Genomic DNA, 21,679 nt, shown 5'->3' with positions numbered 1-21,679 from the left:
TAGGACATAAGTGAATAGATTCTCGATAGACAAGAGTTTGAAAGGTTACTGTGGGTAGATATGCATGTGAAGTTGAAATTGCAATCAGTCATGTCCTTATTAAATGGTGGAACAGGTCCAAGAAGCCAAGTACTCTTTCCCTGTTTCTAGTACTTTTGTATGAATTTATATATGCATGTAGCATATACTTGGGAATATTGTATAGGCATGGAGAAAAGTAGATGGACTTTTAGACAATAGTTGTGATGATGTTACTTTAACAGTAATGTTTGCCATTACTTGGACCATTACTTATGTTCTGCTGAAGAGAAACAATTTCTGTAATCACTGACACAATCACGATGCAATGAATAAATGCAACCATATAGTGGGTAAATAAATTCTCCATTCTTTGCTTTGAAAATCATTTTCAGAACTGGCATATAACTAGTGTTAATTCATGGTACACATTAAAAGCAATCAATTACTAGTTTGAACAAAGTAACTTTTGGCATAAAACAAGATTTAGATGGCGTTAGTTATTAATCACCAAAATGACTTTTTGGACCATGTAACCAGCAGACAGCCTAAAAACACAATACTGTAAATTCCAGTGTATAAGCTGAGAATTTGGCTCTAAATTTTGCTCCTAAAATTAGGGGGTCAGCTTATACAGAGGGTGCCCACTTTGGAAAAATGAATACATGGAAGACAGGTCGTATTTATTGGCTGTTTTTGAGTCAAATTCGTTCCACTGTCGTCGCATGAATTCTCTGAATGATTTGTTTAAACTCACATCTAGTGGCTGGAGCACAGAGATCAAACCATCGGGGATGACTGCAATGTCCGTATTTTCAGCTTTTAATGCTGCTTTTGTCTCACCTGACAAGTGCGCTTTGAAGACGTCCCAAAGTAGCAACTTCTCTTTCCCGAAACCTTCAGGACGTCAATGCCACACCTCATTAACCCACTTCAAGCAACCGGCTTCGTCCAACCAGCAGCATTCTTGAACATAAACAACACCACCCTGCGGGAATTTTCTGAGCAATCTTTGTTTTTTGACTCAACACAAGATCACGTCTATTCATAAATCAGGTACACCAACTTCGCGTAGCTTTGAAATTTTCGCTGACCTCACGGTGTTTTTCGGCCTATTTCAATGCTTGAAGTCGAATCATTTCTCTGGTAACAATGTATCTGGACAATCGCTGGTGATTCACCCACTCTAAAAGTTTTTCTTCCAGTTCTGGCCACTGGCATGTTTTCCTGCGGTTTGCACATTTCGGCTTTGGCATTTTCCTCAGCGTGTCCTCTGTCTTTCTCCACTCTCTCTCATTTACCCTAAACTTCTTAGCAGATGCAGAATTATTCATTCCTTCAGTAAAATCAACAACCTTCAGCTTGAAGCCAGCATCATATCGCATCTTTTGTACATGGCGGTCGCAAACTCAGTACTGAGTAGACGTACTGATCCCGCCACCCTGTGTTATGTTTTAACGAGATTACAATAGTCGCTAAATGGTTTCACGGGGGTTACAATTCTGAGGATTCTTTACCATTGCAGACCTAATCCAAAATTTCCTTCCCTGATTTATTTGTTAAGAATTCAATTATAATGCCCTACAATGTGTAGCCCTGTTTTCTCAGCAGGTACTGGTTCACAAAATTTCCAGGTTCTGGATCCAGCAAAGCTGAGTACCGGCATGTGAGATCTTGTGACCTTTTCTGGTTAAATCAAAAACCTCTACAAAAGGGGTCGGCTTATACAAAGGTAACACAAAAAAGTCACTTTTTTAACCTTGAAAATGGGGGGGGGGGGGGTGGTTGGCTTATACTCTGGAATATACAGTATATAAACATGCAGGTAACAGATTCTAATCTATTTTCGTGGTATCACTGGGATGACAGGAAGAGGACCAGAGGTGCCTTTTCATAAATGCTATGTTGGTATGTGTTTTTACATTTCACCAACCCCCTAAAAGTATGCAAACGAGTACCTGTTAGACAAATACCAGGGTTTCTACTTGTCTGGCCAAGACTGATGACTTACTCATGAATATAGTCAGATGACAAAAAATGTTATTAAGATGATGAAGAGATAACATGGGGTGAGGAGTCAATTTTGTAAAAACAACAAAAAAAGAAGCCATCTGATTATCCAAAATAAAGGAACAGGCAGAAAATGATTGACCTACTTCAATTATAAACTGGGTTTGGAAAGAAGAAAGTTATGAGCTTTGGCAGGCAACTCAAATTGCCTGTAAACTTACATTGTTTTGTTCTGTAGGGAAAGCACCAATGCCAACCCTTGTTGTGTAGGCCTTCACCACTCCGTACACTTCCCCAACATTCTGAGGAGGGATTCCCAGCCCTGTGCACACACCACCCACTGTGCAGTTCGATGATGTCACAAAAGGGTAAGTACCTTTGTTGGGAAGGAAGGAAAATTTTGAAGTAGTGTGATTGTATACGAAAAAATGCCAGAAGTGTAACATTATTGCATTTCCCATGCATGAGGATATACAGTATGACAGCTTCCACCAAATAAATGCTGAACATCTTCAAAAGGTAGTGACTCAAGAAGGTGGAACCCACCACTGGGGACCTTTGCCACCCAGGACATTCCCTCTTCTCATGACTACCATGAGGAAGGAGGTACAGAATCAACATTTTAGGAACAGGTTCTTCCCCTCTGCCCTCAGAATTCTGAGTGGTCCGTGAACACTAACTCATTATTTTACTCTTTTTGAACTTTTTAAAAAATATATATTTTACTGCACATTTCTTACAAATTTCACAACATATGTCAATGATTCCTATTTATTTTTTCTGGTTTATGAAATATTTCAAGAACATCCTTTACAGCTGTCATTCATAAAGAACTTTATGCACAGTTTCAAGGACAGAAGAAAACTACATCTTTGCGAATCCCCACTGCACCTGGCAACCTTATGATCTCTGCCTCACAGGTTTGTTAGAAAATCCTTCAAGAAGCGACAGGCCCCAGTGGTGTAACTGGCAGGAAACTGAAACCTGTGCCAACCAACAGGTTGCAGTGTTCAAGGACATCTTCAACCTCTCACTGCTGCAGTCAGACATTCCTGCCTGCTTCAAAAGGGCATCATACTCGTGCCCAAGAAGAGTAGGGTGACCTAACTCAATGACCATCACATGTAGAACTCACATCAACTCTGATAAAGTGGTTTGAGGGGTTGGCCATGGCTAGAATTAACTTCTGCCTGAGCATGGACCTAGACTCTTTCCAATCAACACGTACAAAAGCTGGAGGAACTCAGCAGGTCGGGCAACATCCGTTGAAATGAGCAGTCAACGTTTCAGGCCGAGACTCTTCATCAGGACCCTTTCCAAGTTGCCTACCACCACAATAGGGTCCGACAGTGGACACAACCTTCACTGGTGGGCCTCGGACCGCCTGGAATACAGCAATACCTAAAGTCAGGCTGCTACTTACTGATTACAGCAAGATGTTCAACACCATTATCCCCTCAGTTTTAAACCTTGGCCTCAATTCCTCTCTCTGTAAATGTATCCTCCACTTCTTCAACGGGGGAACCAGTCAGCATGGATCAGTAATAACATCTCCTCCTCGCTGATGATCAACACAGGCACACATCAAAGATGCTCTACTCTCATAATTGTGTGGCACAGTTCAAACACTATTTGTAAATTCACTGGTGACACAACTGTTGTTGAAGGAATCTCAGATGGTGACAAGGAGACATACAGCTGTGATACAGATCAGCTTGTTGAGTGGTGTTGCAACAACTTTGCACAATACAATTCCCTTTGACTGTGCTGGTGTTAAATGGGGTAGTTTGAGTATCCCAGAAACTACTGATCTCCTGGCATTTTCATGTTTAAGTCTCTGGAGTTTATGGAGCCTGGTACATATCAAAAAAAAAATTAATTCAGTGAGCAGCAGTTCTGTGGGTGAAAATGCCTCATTACTGAGTGGGGTCAGAGGAGAATGGCCAGACTGGTTCATGCTGACAGGAAGGTGACAGTAACTCATATAACCACATATTACAACAATGGTGTCAGAAGAGCAACTTTGAATGCACAACATGTCGAATCATGGAGTGCGTGGGCTAAAGCAGCAGACCACACTGGGTTCCACTCCTGTACCTAATAAAGAGGCCACTGAATGTCAGTAAGTAACATTAAACCTGTTTCTGATTCTCCCTGGCACCTATTAAGCAGACAGTCATTGGAAGCCATCTCACTAGCACAGATTTGTCCTTTTACATGGACCAAACTTAATACCAAGGAAGGCAGTAAATTTTAATTCAAGAACTCGCAGCCAGCATTGAGCTTTCCGGTTGGTTAAACAGCTTCTTCACCTCAAACCAAGCCGCCACCCCCCCCCCCCCCCCCCCCCCCAATAGCCTCAAATCTCTGGCCACAGCATCTCCCATTTTCTGAATCCACTACTGTGTGGTAGGTGATTGAAATTCAGGGACAGGCTCTTGCCTTCATCCCAACTCAGAACTGCTCTGAGCTGGCCAAGCCCCCTTCAATTTGGCTCCACACAGCCCAAAGATAAAGCCATCTGTCATTGGTTTACATTAGCTTTGAACACGTCCCAGTGGTTGAGGGCCAAGGATACCTTTCGAAAGAGGGCCCTGTCCCCTCTGTTTGTGAATCAGTGCTTGCCAATTGCAAAGCTGAAGCACTGAAGTACCAAGTGTAATATTACACCAATGAAAAGATCCATGCCATAAAGACCCATTTTATGTAATGCACTGTACTGCTGCAAAAAAAAATCATGACACGAGTGATGATAAACCTGACTCTGATACAAGTCTCTATTGTGAACTGAGAGTGGATAGGTGTAGGGAGAGGGGAATCATGGTTGGGGAAAAGGGGAAGGGAGAAGGGAGGGGGCAGGAAGCACCAGAGAGAAATTCTGTAATGATCAAACACCAATTGTTTGGAATCAAATGACCTTGCCTGGTGTCTCAGGGCTGAATGTGTCTGCAACCATACGACCCCTCCCCTCCCCACTCCTGGCACCACTCCTCCTCCACCTGACCCACACCCCTCCCGCAGTGCTCCACCCTCAACATTCCCAACATCCTTTGCTCATTTCCTGCCTGCCGAAGGGTTTCGGCCCAAAACGTCAACTGTACTTATTTTTCCCCCCACAGATACCGCCTGGCCTGCTGAGTTCCTCCAGCATTCTGTGTGTGTTGCTTGGATTTCCACCACCTGCAGATTTTCTCGTTTATTCTTTGCTCATGCTAGATTTACAAGCTTGCTCTCCATTCCATATGTGCCTAAGACTTTTCAACAGTTCTGTAAGGCAGACCAAGCTGGCCCAAAGTAGAACCAATTTAAGATAATTTACAGCATTCTAGAGGCACTTTTGAATTCAGTAACAATATTTATAAATTCTGCATTCAGTCATGGAACCAGTTTTAATCACGGTCATTTCACCAAGAGGGAAATATTTAATAAACCAATATAAAGTAGTAAATTTACTACTATACTCATCACAATTTTTGATCTAAATTTCTCTAAAGAAGTGTCCTGTAACATGGCTGATAACAGAATCAGGTTTATTATAAAATAATGTGTATCAAAAAAGTAGTGAGGTAGTGTTCACAGGTTCATCTGATGCCAGAAGGAAAGAAACATTTCCTAAAATGCTGAGTGCATCTCTTGTACATCCTTTCTGATGGTAGCAGTAAGAAGAGAGCATGTTCTGGGTGGTGGGGGTCCTTAATGATAGGGATGCTGCCTTTCTGAAGCATCACCTTTTGAAGATGATGCATTGTAATCATGCTATTGTGCACAGAGTAGACAATCAATAAAGATCCGCATACTGGTTTGGTAACGATGCAGAGATACATCGCACTATAACCAGATAGGAAGTAAAATTTCATAGCATAAAACACACTGCTCTTTTATCAGATAACTTACTTCATGAAATTTAAGTGAAACTTACCAAAATCGATATCTAGTAAGGCTGCATTCGCTCCTTCAACCAAAATCTTCTTTTCTGGACCATGCAAGGCTTTGTACATGAAATAGACGCCATCCCTTACCATGGGCTTGAGTTTCTCCACGTAGCCCTGCAGTTAAAAACCAAACAGAATGATTGCTGTTATTCAAAACTTCCAAAAGGCTCTTTGTGCCTTTTTGAGAAAGTACAGTAGTCCCCATTTTTGTATTTAATCTGCCTTATGCTCTTGACATGTAACTCAGCTCCAGGCAATTTGTTTCTTACTGCTGTTAAGTGATGACGTTTTTTCTGCTCTGTGGCAGAGCCCGATGAACAATTGATTATCGCTTCATTTGCCACTCATTAGGTTCTCCTTGCCCTACTTTACTGAGGACACACTTCCCATCTCTAAACTAGGAACAAACTAATTTTTCTTTAAGCATTAACTAAAGTATAAATTGGGAAAAGGACAGTAGAGGCTTTAAAGGATCCAAAGTTGGTTTAGCAGGTTGGAATATGTGACATAAACATTCACTAATATGCCCATGAATACTGTGGTAACTTTGTTCCCAGACTCATCTCACCACACGTGCGCAGTCTTCCATTCCACCTTTTCAGAGATATGTCAACAATTCCACTATCACTTCTCACTAGGGTTGCACTAAATGCCTCATTTTTAAATTTATTATGAAAGTATATATACACCACCACATACAACCATGAGATTCATTTTCTTGCAGGCATTTCACAGTAAATACAAAGAAACCACAGAATCAATGAAAAAGACAGACAAGCAACCAACATACAAACAACAAATTATGCATATACAAAAATAAAATAAACAAAATATTAATAATAAATAAGTAATAAATATTGAGAACATGAGATGAAGTCCTTGAAAGTGAATCCATAGATTGTGGGAACAGTTCAGTGATGGGGCGAGTGAAGTTATCTCCTCTGGTTCAAGAGCCTGTTGGTTGAGGGGTAATAACAGTTCCTGAAACTGGTGGTGCAAGTCCTGAGGCTCTTGATGGCAGCAGTGAGAAGACAGCATGACATGGATGGTGGGGTGTCCATGATGATGGATGCTGCTTTACGGTGACAGCATTCTTTGTAGATATGCTCAATGGTGGATGGGGTGGGGGGGTTACCCATTGATTAGAATGTATTCACTACGTTTCTGTTCAAAGGCATTGGTGTTTCCATACCAAGCTGTGATGCAACCAGTCACATACTCTCCACTACACATCCATACAAGTCTGTCAATCTTTAAGATGACATGAAAATGATTCCAAGGTTGAATGGCTTGTCACATGTCAAGTATCTGATGGCTCTGGGCCTGTATTCACTATGATTAGAAGACTGAGGGGTGACCACATTGAAATCTATCGAATGGTGAAAGGCCTTGATAGAGTGGATGTGGAGAGGATGTATCCTATGGTGGGAGGGTCTATTACCAGAGGATTAAAAACCTCAGAACAAAGGGGTGTCCTTTTAGAACAGAGATGAGGAGGAATTTCTCTAGCCAGAGAGTGGTGAATCTGTGGAATTCTTTGCCACAGCCAGCAGGGGAGACCAAGTCTTTATGTATATTTCAGGCAAAGTTGATAGATTGGTTGTGACATGGAGATACAGGGAGAAGGCAGGAGACTGGGGCTGAAAGGAAAATTGGATCAGCCATAATGAAATGGCAGAGCAGACACGATGGGCCAAATGGCCTAATTCTGCTCCTATATCTTATGGTCGTATGCCAAATCCTGGCAAACATCTCAGGAAGTAGAGGTGCTGCCATGTTTTTTTTTTGTAATGGCACCTATATGCTGCAACCAGGACAGATCCTCTGAAATGATTACACGCAGGGAAAGGGATGCACTAATCCTCACCCCTCTCTTCAGAGATGGTCCAACAACCTCAACCCAAATTCATCCCCTCTTGCATCAGGGATGTAGTGATTCCCCACTCTTTCATTCCCAATTTGTAGCACTTGCAGGAACATGGCAACACTTCTTCGTTCTCCTAGAACAAGTACACATTGGTAACGTTATTCTCAGAGCTGGCTGCAGAGTGGCTACTAATAGAAATGTACCTAAATTGATGCAAGCTATTACCTTAAAGGTAACTACTGATACTCAGTATACTGAAAAATTAAATCAGACATCTACACAGTGAAACTAAGCATTAATCTATTTATAATTTTCCTGCCCAGCTTTCTGAAGTGGGTGGGGTACTAGGATCTTGATGTGGGGAGAGTCTTAAAACTAAATATTAAGTTCCACCCCACCCTATCCCTCATTTGATGATGTAGTGGTTGTTGATGTAGATATTTTGGTAGGGTGGCAGATTGTATTGGATGCTGCAGGCAGGCAGGAACAATTGACATTAAATGGCAGTAGGTGAATAAATGGTATTTTCTACTTTTCTACCAGCTATAGAACCTGGGCCTCTGTACCTCCCTCTGCAAATGGAACTTCAACTGCCTAGCCAGAAGACCGCAACTGTGCAGATTGGAAATAACATCTCCACCTCGCAGACAAGCAACACTTGTACACCACAGGGATGTGTGCTTAGCCCACTGCGTTATTCTTTCTATACCCATGACTGTATGGTTAGGCATATCTCAAACCATATCTAGAACTTTGCTGATGGTATAACCATTGTTGGCAGAATTTCAGATGGTGATGAGAGGACATACAGGAGCAAGATATACCAGTTAGTTGAGTGGTGTCACAGCAACAACATTGCACTCACTGTCAGCAAGATTGAAAAGCTGATTGTGGACTTCAGGAAGGGCAAGACAAGGGAACACAAATCAATCCTCATAGAGGGATCAGAAGTGGAGCAAGTGAGCAATTTAAAGTTCCTGGGAGTCAATATCTCTAAGGACTGAACCTGGACACAAGCTATATTTCATTAGGAGTTCAAAGAGATTTTGTTTGTTCAATAAATCACTTGAAACCTTCTGCAAATGTACTGTTGAGAGGATCCTGACTGGCTGCATCACCATCTGGTATGGGTGGGGGGGGGGGGGGGCCTACTGCACAAGATCAGAATAAGTTGCAGAAATTTTCCAGCTCTATTACGGGTACCAGCCTCCAAGGAGCGGTGTCTTAGGAAGGTGGCGTCCATCATTAAGGATCCCCAACAACCAGGACATGCCCTCTTCACAGGGTTACCATCAGGAAATGAGGTACAGAACCTTGAAGGCACATACTCAACGATTCAGGAACAGCTTCTTCCTCTCTGCCATCCAATTTCTAAATGGACAATGAACCCATGAACACCACCTTACTGCATTTTTGTTATTTTGCACCACTTTTTTTTAAACTTAAGTATTTAATAGACATATATATACTCAACATAACTCCGTTTTTTCCTCTATATTTCTCATGTATTACATTGTACTGCTGCTGCAAAGTTAACAAATGTCACAACATATGTCAGTAATATTAAATCTGATTGTGATATTTTTTGTACAGACTAAATTTATCTTTCAAAGCCTCAACCCAGAGGGCAAGTTCCCTGCTAACCCAAAATGAACAAAGGTGTCACAGTTCATTTCCTGAACAATGAAAACAACATTCCGCTCATATTTCTGCAGCTAAGCTGGATTCCAGCAACTGAGCAACTTAGATGGGAAACAAAAACAATAAATTCTGGAAATAAATAAGACAGGGTGGCCAATCTTTTACATTCCATGCGTCACTCTTTTTACGCACGATTTCAGATACACCATACAACTCCTGTACCCCCATTCAATTCTTGTAAAAATGTTATAGACATATTTAGCATTCTTACATACTATATTGATTTAATATAAAAACAAGATCAACATTACTTAGAAACACAAAATGCTGGCAGAACTCAGCAGGCCAGACAGCATCTATGGGAGGAGGTAGTGACGACGTTTTGGGCCGAAATCCTTCATCAGGAGTGAAGTAACATGGGATGGTCAAGGGGGGGATAAGAAGTGGGGGGAGAGATAAAGTAAAGAGCTAGGAAGTGATAGGTTGGAGAGAAATGGGCTGGGGGAAGGTAGAGAATTATGGGAAATAAAAGAGAAAGAAAGGTAGGGCTGGGGGGAGATTATAGTGAGGGGGGAAAAAAGAGAGAGAAAGAGAACCAGACTGAAATAATAGATAGGGATAGGGGTATCAACAGAGGTCAGTGAGTTGGATGTTCATGCCGGCAGGTAGGAGGCTACCCAGGCGGGAGATAAGGTATTGCTCCATCGACCTGCGTGCGGCCTCATCTTGATGGTAGAGGAGGCCATGGACAGACATGTCAGAGTGGGAGTGGTCTGTGGAACTGAAGTGTGTGGCCACAGGGAGATCCCACCACTGCTGGAGGACTGAGCGCCAGTGTTCGGCGAAACAGTCTCCCAGTCTGCAGCGGGTCTCCCCAATGTATAAATGGCCACATCAGGAGCACCGGATACAGTATATCACCCCAGTTGACTCGCAGGTGAAGTGATGCCTCACCTGAAAGGACTGTCTGGGGCCTGGGATGGAGCTGAGGGAAAAAGTGTGGGGACAGGTGTAGCACTTCTTCCGTTTGCAGGGATGAGTGCTCAGAGGGAGGTCGGTGGGGAGGGATGGGGGGGATGAATGGACAACAGAGTCGCGTAGGGAGTGATCCCTGCAGAAAGCCGAGAGTGGGGGGGGGGGGGGGGGAGGGGAAGATGTGGTTGGTGGTGGGATCATGTAGGTGGTGGCGGAAGTTACGGAGGATTATACGTTGGATCCGTAGGCTGGTAGGGTGATAGGTGAGGACCAGGGGGACTCTATCCCTGATGGGCTGGCGGGGGGATGGGGTGATGGCAGAGGTGCGTGAAATACAGGAGACGTGATGGAGGGCAGAGTGGACGAAGGGAAGCCCCTTTCTTTAAAAAAGGAAGATATCTCCTTTGTCCTAGAATGAAAGGCCTCATCCTGAGAGCAGATGTGGCGGAGGCATTGAGAGTAAGGGATAGCATTTTTACAGGAGACAGGGTGGGAGGCGGAGTAGTCTAGGTAGCTGTGGGAGTTAGGTTTGTAGTAGATGTCAGTGGATAGGCGGTCTCCAGAGATAGAAACAGAAAGATCTAGAAAGGGGAGGGAGGAGTCAGAAATAGACCAAGTGAATTTGAGGGCGGGGTGAAAGTTGGAGGCGAAGTTAATGAAGTCGACGAGCTCAGCATGCGTGCAGGAAGCAGCGCCAATGCAGTCGTTGATATAACGCAAGAAAAGAGGAGGACAGATACCGGTGTAGGCTTGGAACATAGATTGCTCCACATGGCCGACAAAAAGGCAGGCATAGCTAGGACCCATGCGGGTGCCCATGGCTACACCTTTAGTTTGGAGGAAGTGAGAGGAGCCAAACGTTACTTAATTTAATAAGACTTTTGAGTCTGTTTTGATTTTGCCAAGCTTTTAATGTTTGGCATTAAATTAGTTACTGAAAGCAGCAGAGAATTCTTCAAATTTGAATCAGTCAATCATGACCTCATTTTGTTTTTAATCAATTTCATGGCTGAAAATGCTTGTTTACATCTGTACGTCATTCTGAAACGACAAATATAACTCTGGGCAAATTTTCTTAGTTCTGGAAAATATTCACAGGGTAATGATTGCCAGAAATTAATCATGTCAGAAGCATTTGAGACTGAGAGAAGCCCCTCATCAAATTTCATGTTCAATAATGTTTTTGTTTTCAAGTCAATAAGTTCCAATTGTATGTTACTAGGCATCTTCATGATTTTTTTTGTTCACTAAATGAAAATGGGTTTATGAATGCAAGTATGCAGTCTTCTTCTTAAGCAAACTCACAAAAATCGACTTCAAATCACTCTTGCAATAACCTGATTTTTTTCAATATATTTTGTAAAATTGCCATTACCTTCAGCTCCTTTAAATGTGGAAACTGGCTCAAATCCTCATTTTCTAACTGAGAGGTGAACAGTTTTAACTTCATCTTGAGTGCATTGATATCATTTACTAAGCTAGGACACAATTTGTTATTGCCCTAGAGTTTCAAATTTATTTCACTGAGGTGGCTGATAACATCAACTAAAAATTCTAAATCAAATAGCCAATTGTGGCTCAGAAGGGTAGGGAAGGGAAGAGGAAGGCAGTAGTGATAAGGGGTTCTATAGTTAGGGGGTCAGACAGGCAATTCTGTGGACGCAGGGAAGAAACTCGGATGGTAGTTTGCCTCCCAGGTGCCAGGGTCTGGGATGTTTCAGATCGCGTCCAAGATATCCTGCAGTAGGAGGGAGAACAGCCAGAGGCTGTAGTACATATTGGTACCAATGACATGGATAGGAAAAGGGAAAGGTCCTAAATAAAGACTACAGGGAGTTAGGAAGGAAGTTGAGAATCAGGACAGTAAAGATAGTAATCGCAGGATTACTGCCTGTTCCACGCCACAGTGAAAATAGGAATAAGATGAGGTGGAGGATAAATGTGTGGCTGAGGGATTGGAGCAGGGGGCAGGGATTCAGATTTCTGGATCATTGGGACCTCTTTTGAGGCTGGTGTAACCTGTACAAAAAGGACAGGTTCCACTTGAATCCCAGAGGGACCAATATCCTGGCGGGGAGGTTTGCTAAGGCTACTGGGAAGAGTTTAAACTAGAATTGTTGGGGGGTGGGAACCGAACTGAAGAAACTGGGGAAGAGGAGGTTGGCTCACAAATAGAGAAAGCTTGTAGACAGTGCGAAAGGGAGGATAGGCAGGTGATAAAGAAGGGACATGCTCAGACCGAAGGTTTGAGATATATATGTTTTAACACAAGGAGTGCTGTGAACAAAGCGGATAAGCTTAGAGCGTGGATCAGTACTTGGATATATGATGTGGTGGCCATTACAGAGACTTGTATAGCTCAGGGACAGGATTGGTTACTTCAAGTGCAGGGTTTTAGATGTTTCAGAATGGACAGGGAGGGAGGCAAAAGAGGTGGGGGTGTGGCACTGTTGATCAGAGCTAGTGTCACAGCTGTAGAAAAGATGGGACACCATAGAGGGATTGTCTACAGTCTCTGTGGGTGAAGGTTAGGAACAGGAAGGGGTCAATAACTTTACTGGGTGTTTTTTATAGGCCGCCCAATAGTAACAGGATATCGAGGAACAGAAAGGGAAACAGATCCTGGAAAGGTGTAATAAAACAGAGTTGTTGTGATGAGAGATCTTAATTTCCCAAAAATCAATTGGCATCTCCCTAGAGCGAGGGGTTTAGATGGGGTGGAGTTTGTTAGGTGTGTTCAGGAAGGTTTCTTGGCACAGTATGTATATAAGCCTACAAGAAGAAAGGCTGTTCTTGATTTGGTATTGGAAATAAACCTGGTCAGGTGTCAGATCTCTCAGTGGGAGAGCACTTTGGAGATAGTGATCATAAATCTATCTCCTTTACTATAGCATTGGAGAAAGATAGGTACAGACAAGTTAGAAAAGCATTTAATTGGAGTAAGGGGAATTATGAGGCTATCAGGCAGGAAACTGGAGGCTTAAATTAGAAACAGCTGTTCTCAGGGAAAAGTACGAAAGAAATGTGGCAAATGTTCAGGGGACATTTGTGTAGAGTTCTGTATAGCTACATTTCAATGAGACGGAAGTTATGGTAGGGTACAGTAACCGTGGTGTACAAAGGCTGCAATAAATCTAGTCAAGAAGAAAAGAAAAGCTTACAAAAGGTTCAGAGAGCTCAGCAATGTCAGAGATCTAGAAGATTATAAGGCTTCTGGGAAGGAGCATAAGAAGGAAATTAGGAGAGCCAGAAGGGGCCGTGAGAAGGCCTTGGTGGGCAGAATTAAGGAAAACTCCAAGGCATTCTACAAGTATTTGAAGAGCAAGAGGATAAGACGTGAAAGAATAGGAACTATCAAGTGTGACTGTGGGGAAGTGTGTATAGAACCAGAGGAAGTAGTAGAGGTACTTAATGAATACTTTACTTCAGTGTACACTATGGAAAAGGATCTTAGTGATTGTAGTGATGACTTGCAGCAGACTGAAAAGCTTGAGCATGTAGATATAATGAAAGAGGATGTGCTGGAGCTTTTGGAAAGCATAAAGTTAGATAAGTCGCCTGGACCGGATGAAACGTACCCTAGGCTATCGTGGGAGGCGAGGGAGGAGATTGCTGAGCCTCTGGCGAAGATCTTTGCATCATCAATGGGGACAGGAGAGGTTCCATAGGATTGGAAGGTTGCGGATGTTATTCCTTTATTGAAGGAGAGACCAGGAAATTATAGACCAGTGAGTCTTACCTCAGTGGTTGGTAAGTTGATGGTGAAGATCCTGAGAGGCAGGATGTACGTACATTTGGAGAGGTATATTATTATTAGGAGTAGTCAGCATGGCTTTATCAAGGCAGGTCATGCCTTACGAGCCTGATTGAATTTTTTGAGGATGTGACTAAACACATTGATGAAGGAAGAGCAGTAGGAGTGTATTTGGATTTCAGCAAGCCATTTGATAAGGTACCCCATGCAAAGCTTATTGAGAAAGTAAGGAGGCATGGGATCCAAGGGGTCATTGCTTTGTGGATCCAGAACTGGCTTGCCCACAGAGTGGTTGTAGGTGGTCAGATTCTGCATGGAGGTCAGTCACCAGTGGTGTGCCTCAGGGATCTGTTCTGGGACCCTTACTCTTCGTGATTTTTATAAATGACCTGGATGAGGAAGTGGAGGGATGGGTTAGTAAGTTTTCTGATGACACAACGGTTGAACGTGTTGTGGATAGTGTGGAGGGCTGTCAGAGGTTACAGCGGGACATTGATAGGATGCAAAACTGGGCTGAGAAGTGCCAGATGGAGTTCAACCCAGGTAAGTGTGAAGTGGTTCATTTTGGTAGGTCAAATATGATGGCAGAATATAGTAATAATGCTAAGACTTGGCAGTGTGGAGGATCAGAGGGATCTTGGGGTCTGAGTCCATAGGACACTCAAAGCAGCTGCGCAGGTTGACTCTGTGGCTAAGAAGGCGTATGGTGTATTGGCCTTCATCAATTATGGAACTGAATTTAGGAGCCAAGAAGTAATGTTGCAGCTATATAGGACCCTGGTCAGACCCCACTTGGAGTACTGTGCTCAGTTCTGGTCACCTCATTACAGGAAGGATGTGTAGTCCATAGAAAGGGTGCAGAGGAGATTGACAAGGATGTTGCCTGAATAGGGGAGGATGCCTTCTGAGAATAGCTTGAGTGAACCTTGGAGCAAAAGAGGATGACAGGTGACCTGATAGAGGTGTATACAATGATGAGAGACATTGATCGTGTGGGTAGTCAGTGGCTTTTTCCTAGGCCAGAAATGGTTGCCACAAGAGGACACAGGTTTAAGGTGCTGAGGAGTAGGTACAGAGGAGATGTCAGGGGTAAGTTTTTTTCTACTCACAATGGTGAGTGCATGGAATGGGCTGCCAGCAACGGTGGTGGAGGCGGACATGATAGGGTCTTTTGAGAGACTTTTAGATAGGTACATGGAGCTTAGTAAATTAGAGGGCTATAGGTAAGCCTAGTAATTTCTAAGGTAGGGACATGTTCAGCACAACTTTGTGGGCCGAAGGGCCTGTATTGTGCTGCAGGTTTTCTATGTTTTCTGTGTTATTACATAAAAGGGCTCTTTCCTCAGGCAGCTCAATAGCTTCAGTTTTCCTTCTATTTCAGTCTAATGTTGTGTTTTATACTGTCTAATTTTCTGATGGACCCACTATAAATAAGAACTTATTTTCCCACTGTTCATTGAATTCACGCTTACTATCACTTTCTGCTTTTCTTTTGCTCATTTTCTTTTGCACTGTGATGGGTAACTGAATGTAAAAAGGCTTAATTTTCAAAGTACAAAACTGCAAATGTTCACAAAGGATGAACAAAGCACAACTCCATAGTGCATGAGTGTCAATTGTAAACTGACTGGCAAAAACCTGCGACGCACCGCTGGTGCAGACGCCTGGCGTCTCAGGATCAAACAAGTATCAAACGTGTATTGAACAGTTATGGAACGACTGCAGAACAAAAGTCCTTCTTTTCTAGTTTGACTCCTTGAACATTTTTAAAAATTGAAAATAGATTATGAAAGATGATAACATTTGCCAAAAGATGAGCATGAAATGATAAAATCGTTAAAAATAATTGCTAAGTTTTAGGTTTATTCTCAGTAAAACCCATTTCCAGCTCTAAGCTACTTGAATTTCTGTTAATAAAAACACAAAATGCTGGCAGAACTCAGCAGACCAGACAGCATCTATGGGAGGAGGTAGTAACGACGTTTCAGGCCGAAACCCTTTCATCAGGAGTGAAGTAACATGGGATGGACGAGGGGGAATAAGAAGTGGGGGGAGGGATGAAGTAGAGAGCTGGGAAGTGATAGGCTGAAGGGAAATGGGCTAGGGGAAGATGGAGAATTATGGGAAATAAAAGAGAAAGAAAGAGAACCAGACTAAAATTATAGATAGGGATGGGTTAAAGGGGGGGCAGGGGTATCAATGGAGGTCAGTGAGTTGAATGTTCATGCCGGCAGGTAGGAGGCTACCTAGGCGGGAGATAAGCCTGGCCCGCTGAGTTTGGCCAGCATTTTGTGTTTTTATTTATTTCCAGCACCTGCAGATTCACTCGTGTTGCCTTTGAATTTCTGTTATAGATTTTTTTTTCTATAAACTGGTTTTTGATTGATAGTTTTTGCATGAGTAGGGTTACTTTTTTAGTATTATCACTGGGGTGCAATGCACCACTTCTAATTGTCCAATGTGCCATCCCTGATTTAAGAGATTATGCCCAATTTTAGAAAGAGTTAAAATTCCAGGTTGATGACCTTATAACAGAACTAGAACACAGAATATAACAGCACAGTGTGGACCTTTCAGTTCAAGATGCTGTGCTGAGGTTTTAACCTACTCTAATATCGCTAACCCTTCTCTCCCACATAGTCTTCCAGTTTTCTACCATCCATATGCCTATCTCAGAATTCCTTAAATGTGTCTAATGTATCTGCCTCTACCACCACTCCTGGCAGTGCTTTTCATGCAGTTATCACTCTGTAAAAAAATAAAATAAAATGAATTACCTCTGACCTCCCCCTTATACTTTCCTCTAATCACATAGGTATATATTTGCTGTTTTCAGTATGGGTAAGGAAAGAACAAAAAGGCTAACTTGCTAACATAGTAAAGAGATAATTGGTTTACAAAAGGTATGCTATGGCAAGGCAAAAGGGTTTGAAAACAGTAGCAATAATCCAGAAATTGTTTTGATGATGAATATGCACTCACTTTTGCCCTACTTGCTAGATCTACACTTACTCACTTACTCAATCATCAAGTAACAGCTTAGCTTACGATGCTAATTCTAACCTGAACAAGACCTAACTCAGCATGTGGCAAGGTCCAAACAACTCATGCCAAGAGCTTAAAACGGCCGGTAAATAATGCATATCCACATCCCTAGAGCTGAACTGGCTGTTCCAACTACCCCAACTGAAGGTCTGAATGTATGACATTCACAAATTCTCAGGGACTTGTAAAGACTGTTAAAAATTAACCACACTATTAAATACAGAAGCACAAGAAGATACTTGAGCAAATAATACTTAGTGGATTAAATTTAAGTCAAAGCATACATTGCACTGTATTATGGACAAAAATACAATGTTAATCAATAGGAAAATGCTGCTGCTCTACAGTCCAGGGTCAAACTACAGTCCCTAGCATCAGCGGTGAGGAGGTACATGAACACCCCATTTGCTTATGTTTGAGCAGGAGTTCCAAGCTTCCTAGTAATTATGAAGGCAAATTCAGATTGTTTGACATGTCGATGCCAGCACTTTTCCAGAACATCATCATTCCAGACAAAAGAGGAAACAGTGGGTGAAATTTATTAAACTCAATGTTGAATACAAATGATTGTGAAAGGCCATGAGAAAAGATAAGCACAGTTTCTTCAGCTTGTGTTGAACTTCAACAGAATCTAATACAGGACAGAAGTTGACAGAGAATTAAAGTATCCTGTAACTTGTAGCCACGTTTGCACAGTGAGCACAGAAATGTTGTTACAGTCACCCCACCTACAAGCATTACCTGGGGATGAATCACAGGCATAGTTTGATTGGTTTTTTCTTTAGCATGTCGCACCAGACAGTCAGCCATTCTAGTCTGGCGCATGGTGTCAGGATTGGTTTCCTTTCGGATTAACTGGGTCATGATATGAACATTCCTGACTCAACCCTTGTTTTTTTTTACAAGGCCAAGTGACTAGCTCAACACTCAACCCAGCACAGATGGAAAGCATGTTTGGGGGTGGCCCAACTTGGATTCGAACTCGGGAGCCTTCGCTCCGGAGTCCAGCGCTGATCCCATTGCGCCACCAGCCTGACCAAAGGTTGATGGCTAACACCCCAGGTCCAAAACCAGAGTCTTCAACTTAAATGAGGGCAACTGAATGGTATGGGGGTGGAGTTGTTTAAAGTGGTCTGGCTAAAATTAAAGAGATAGGTTAGTTGCCAAACAGTTATACATATTTAAATGGTTAGTTCATGACGTTAAGCAGAAATTCATCCCAGCTAGATCCCATGACAAAGAGGAATCATATGCAGTTAACAAAGGAGGTCAAGTAAAATGTTAGATCTAAAAGTAGGGCAGACAAAGTAGCAAGGGCTAGGGTAAACCAGCGCTCTGGGAATTTTTCCAGCACCAGCATTTGTAATTAATTTAGATAACTTAGTAGAGATCTGTTTTCACTCTGACACAAAAGAGTCTTTTCCTGTTGATCATGCCAAAAAAGCCCAATTAAATCCACTGTGATTCAATGTTGTAAAACAATAAAATATGAAAACTTCCAAGGCGGTTGAATATTTTTTATAGGCGCTATAATATCAAACCAAACAGGAAATGGCAAAACGGTTAAGCAATACACACAAAATGCTGGAAGAACTCAGCAGACCGGGTAGCTACTACAGAAAAGAGTACAGTTGACATTTCAGCCCAAGACCCTTCATCAGGACTGGAAAGGAATAGCAAGAAAGTCGGAGGGAGAGGAGGAAGAAGTACAAGGTAGCAGGTGATAGGTCAAACCTCTGACATCCTTGCTATACTTTCCTCTGAACACTTTAAAATGTCACCCCCTTATATTAGCCATTTCTGCCCAGAATAAAAACTCCAATCTATGCCACTTATCACCTTGTACAACTCCTGTACAAATCACCTGTCATCCTCTTTCTCTCTGAAGGGAAAAGTCCTAAGCTCCCTCAACCCATCCTCATATGACATGCTCGCTAATCCAAGTATCATACTGGTAAATCTCCTCTGCAACCTCTCTAATGCTTCCACATTCTTCCTATAATGAGGCAACCAGAACCGAATACAATAATCCAAATGTGGTTTAAAATCCAGAGTACCAGCAGGGTAAAAGCAGCAAATATAACTTCGTAGTTCAAGGAGAGGGTTGGTATTATATGGGCCTATAGAATGAAGAGGGACATAGGTCAGTTGAATGTATTCAGTTTCGCGCCTCCCCCCCCCCCCCCCCCCCCACCACCAGGTTGGGGAATGAAGAACTAGTCGGAATAGATTTAGGGAGGAAATATAATAAGAACCTAAGGAGCAATATTTTGGATTGGTACACGGATAGGAAAGGTTTAGAGGAGAGGTTCCCAACATTGTTTTTTTTGTGCCCTGGGCCAACACCATAAAGCAAAGGGGTCTGTGGACCCCAGATCAGGAACCTCTGGTTTAGAGTAATATGGGCCATATATGGGAAAATGGGACCGGCTGAGATGAAGCCTATTTCTATGCTGAATGACAAGCAGTTAAGTTAGCAAGTGGGGTTGAACTTTAGAAATAGGTAAGATTTGTCATAATTCTCAGGGTATGGGTGAGATTGCACCAGAACACTGCACACAGTTTTAGTCTCAGCAAAAGCTTTTGAAACAAAATAAAGATGATCCTCACAGAGTGGAAATAAGTGATAAGGGAACAAAATATATTACGTATGCTTCAAAAAGAGACTGGCAGAGCTGGGATCTGTGCAATTTTTTTAATATATAAAGACAATGTATGTTTTATAGGAGTAGACCAAGATCAGGCACGTGGAAGGGACTGGCTCAGCTCAGTTCAGAGGCAGAGGAGGCCGACCACCACTAATTTGAAAAACAATTCACATTCACAAATTTGAGCTCAGCTTCAAAAAGGTGCAGGTAAATTCAGCTACATTCTGAGCATTCATATGTATTATAATTTAGATGCAAAGCTTGGGGAAAAAAACAGTTTGGCAACAAAACAACAAATACTGGTGGAACAAGTGTGGATTATTGAAATTGTCAACCATCAGATCATAAATCAGTACCTCTGATTCACTTTGTATCTGAAAGAACTAATTACATGGTGATATAAGGGACTACAAATGTAAGGATCTAGCACAAAAAAAACCAAACAGCTGGAGGAGCTCAGTGATCTGGTTTGTGAGGGTGAGGACAAGGGAAGCAAGTAATTGATGTTTCAGGTGGAGGCAACATCTGGACTCGGTGGGAATATAACAAGAGTAGGGGGGAGAATGAAGCAGGAGTCAACAGGTGATGGTGGATCAAGGGGGGGATGAAAATGCGTGACAGACGGTCACAGATAAAGTTTTTTGAAAAAAAAAGGTTAGATGGAGTCAAAATGGGGTAGGAGTGAAGGTGGAGACAGCTGCGGGAGGTCAATAAAACAGAAATGCAAAGACTACCAGTGCTGGATTCTGAGGAGGATGGAAGGTGCAAATGGAAATAATAGTGGGGGACAGACAAAAGGCAAGTGCAACAAATTTTGGGGAGGGGATCTGGAGGGTGAAATATTGGGTGGTGGGTGAATGAACCAAGTGGGGGTAGTGGAGGTATTTTTGTCACTTTGCCAAGACGACAGGTATAGTTAAGGTTCATACACTTGCCTTTGGCTACACCGCTGTTATGCACGAAGCAAAAGGACTAAAAAAAAGAGCAGTTGCTCCTCACACCATCAGGTTCAAGAACAGTTACTACTCCTTAATCATCAGGCTCTTGAACAAAAGGGGAAAGTTAAACTCATCTATTGAGATACTCCCACAACGAATTATCTTATTTTAACAATTCTTTATCTTGTTATTTCACATTCCTGTTATTTATTGCTATTTATTTATATTTGCATTTGCACAGTTCTGTGCTCTTCTTGATCTTTCATTGATCCTGTTATAGTTACTATTCTACAGATTTGCTGAGTATACCTGCAGGAAAAAGAATTTCAGTGTTGCATGTGGGGACATACATGCTCTCTGATAATAAACTTTGAATACGTTCTGTTAGGTAGATGCAAGTGCTGGTGGAGGGGAGCTTGTTAGATCTTTGTTGCAGAAAGAAGTGGAGGATTTTAAGGTTTTTCTGATGGATGAGAAGGAGTGCATAACAACAAGATATCCATAGGGAAAATAATGTGGTGGGGTTAGGGAACTGGAAGTTATCAAAATGGTGAAGGTCAAACAACAAGTCTGAGATGTAGGTGAGAAGGAAAGTGGAGGCTGGAGATTAATGTTCTTTCTTCTGAGTCTGTAAGCTTTTGTTGACGGGCTTTTGGGCAGATCGGCGTGAGGGGATCGAGAGAGAGGACGCAATGCTCTAAGCTGGGCGAGGATCGGACCCCAAAGGGGGGTCCGAGGCCAGGAGATTCTCCGAGGGGGGGGGGGGGGATGAAGCTAGATGTGCTTGGTTGACCACTCGGAGGGTCCTGAGCGGTTTGGAGAGTCCGAGGAGTTCGGGTGGTCCTGAGCTG

The 21,679-nt window shown here is 42.5% G+C and overlaps 1 protein-coding gene and 1 long non-coding RNA gene across 3 annotated transcripts in view; one reads left to right on the top strand and one right to left on the bottom strand.

Annotated features, from left to right (window-relative positions):
• The window catches only part of LOC132402660 (adenylosuccinate synthetase isozyme 2-like), a 133,034-nt gene that overhangs the window by 16,181 nt on the left and 95,174 nt on the right, over positions 1-21,679 (bottom strand). Inside the window, exons 8-9 of the mRNA XM_059985587.1 lie at positions 5,948-6,074; positions 2,250-2,404 (exon numbers count right to left, since the gene is read on the bottom strand). Coding sequence (XP_059841570.1) covers positions 2,250-2,404; positions 5,948-6,074 — 282 coding nt within the window. The remainder of the gene's footprint in view (positions 1-2,249; positions 2,405-5,947; positions 6,075-21,679) is intronic.
• On the top strand, positions 863-9,803 carry LOC132402661 (uncharacterized). Of its 2 annotated transcripts, none has more exons than XR_009515032.1 (4): positions 863-1,074; positions 1,630-1,750; positions 2,267-2,396; positions 8,371-9,803. It is a non-coding gene; the product is annotated as an uncharacterized LOC132402661 (long non-coding RNA). The 2 variants fall into 2 exon arrangements; XR_009515031.1 differs by having other exon boundaries at positions 1,627-1,750.

This window comes from Hypanus sabinus, chromosome 12, assembly GCF_030144855.1.
Source record: "Hypanus sabinus isolate sHypSab1 chromosome 12, sHypSab1.hap1, whole genome shotgun sequence".
NCBI lineage: Eukaryota > Metazoa > Chordata > Chondrichthyes > Myliobatiformes > Dasyatidae > Hypanus > Hypanus sabinus.
Note: the sequence above shows the minus strand (reverse complement) of the source record. Positions and strands in the feature narration are given on the sequence as shown.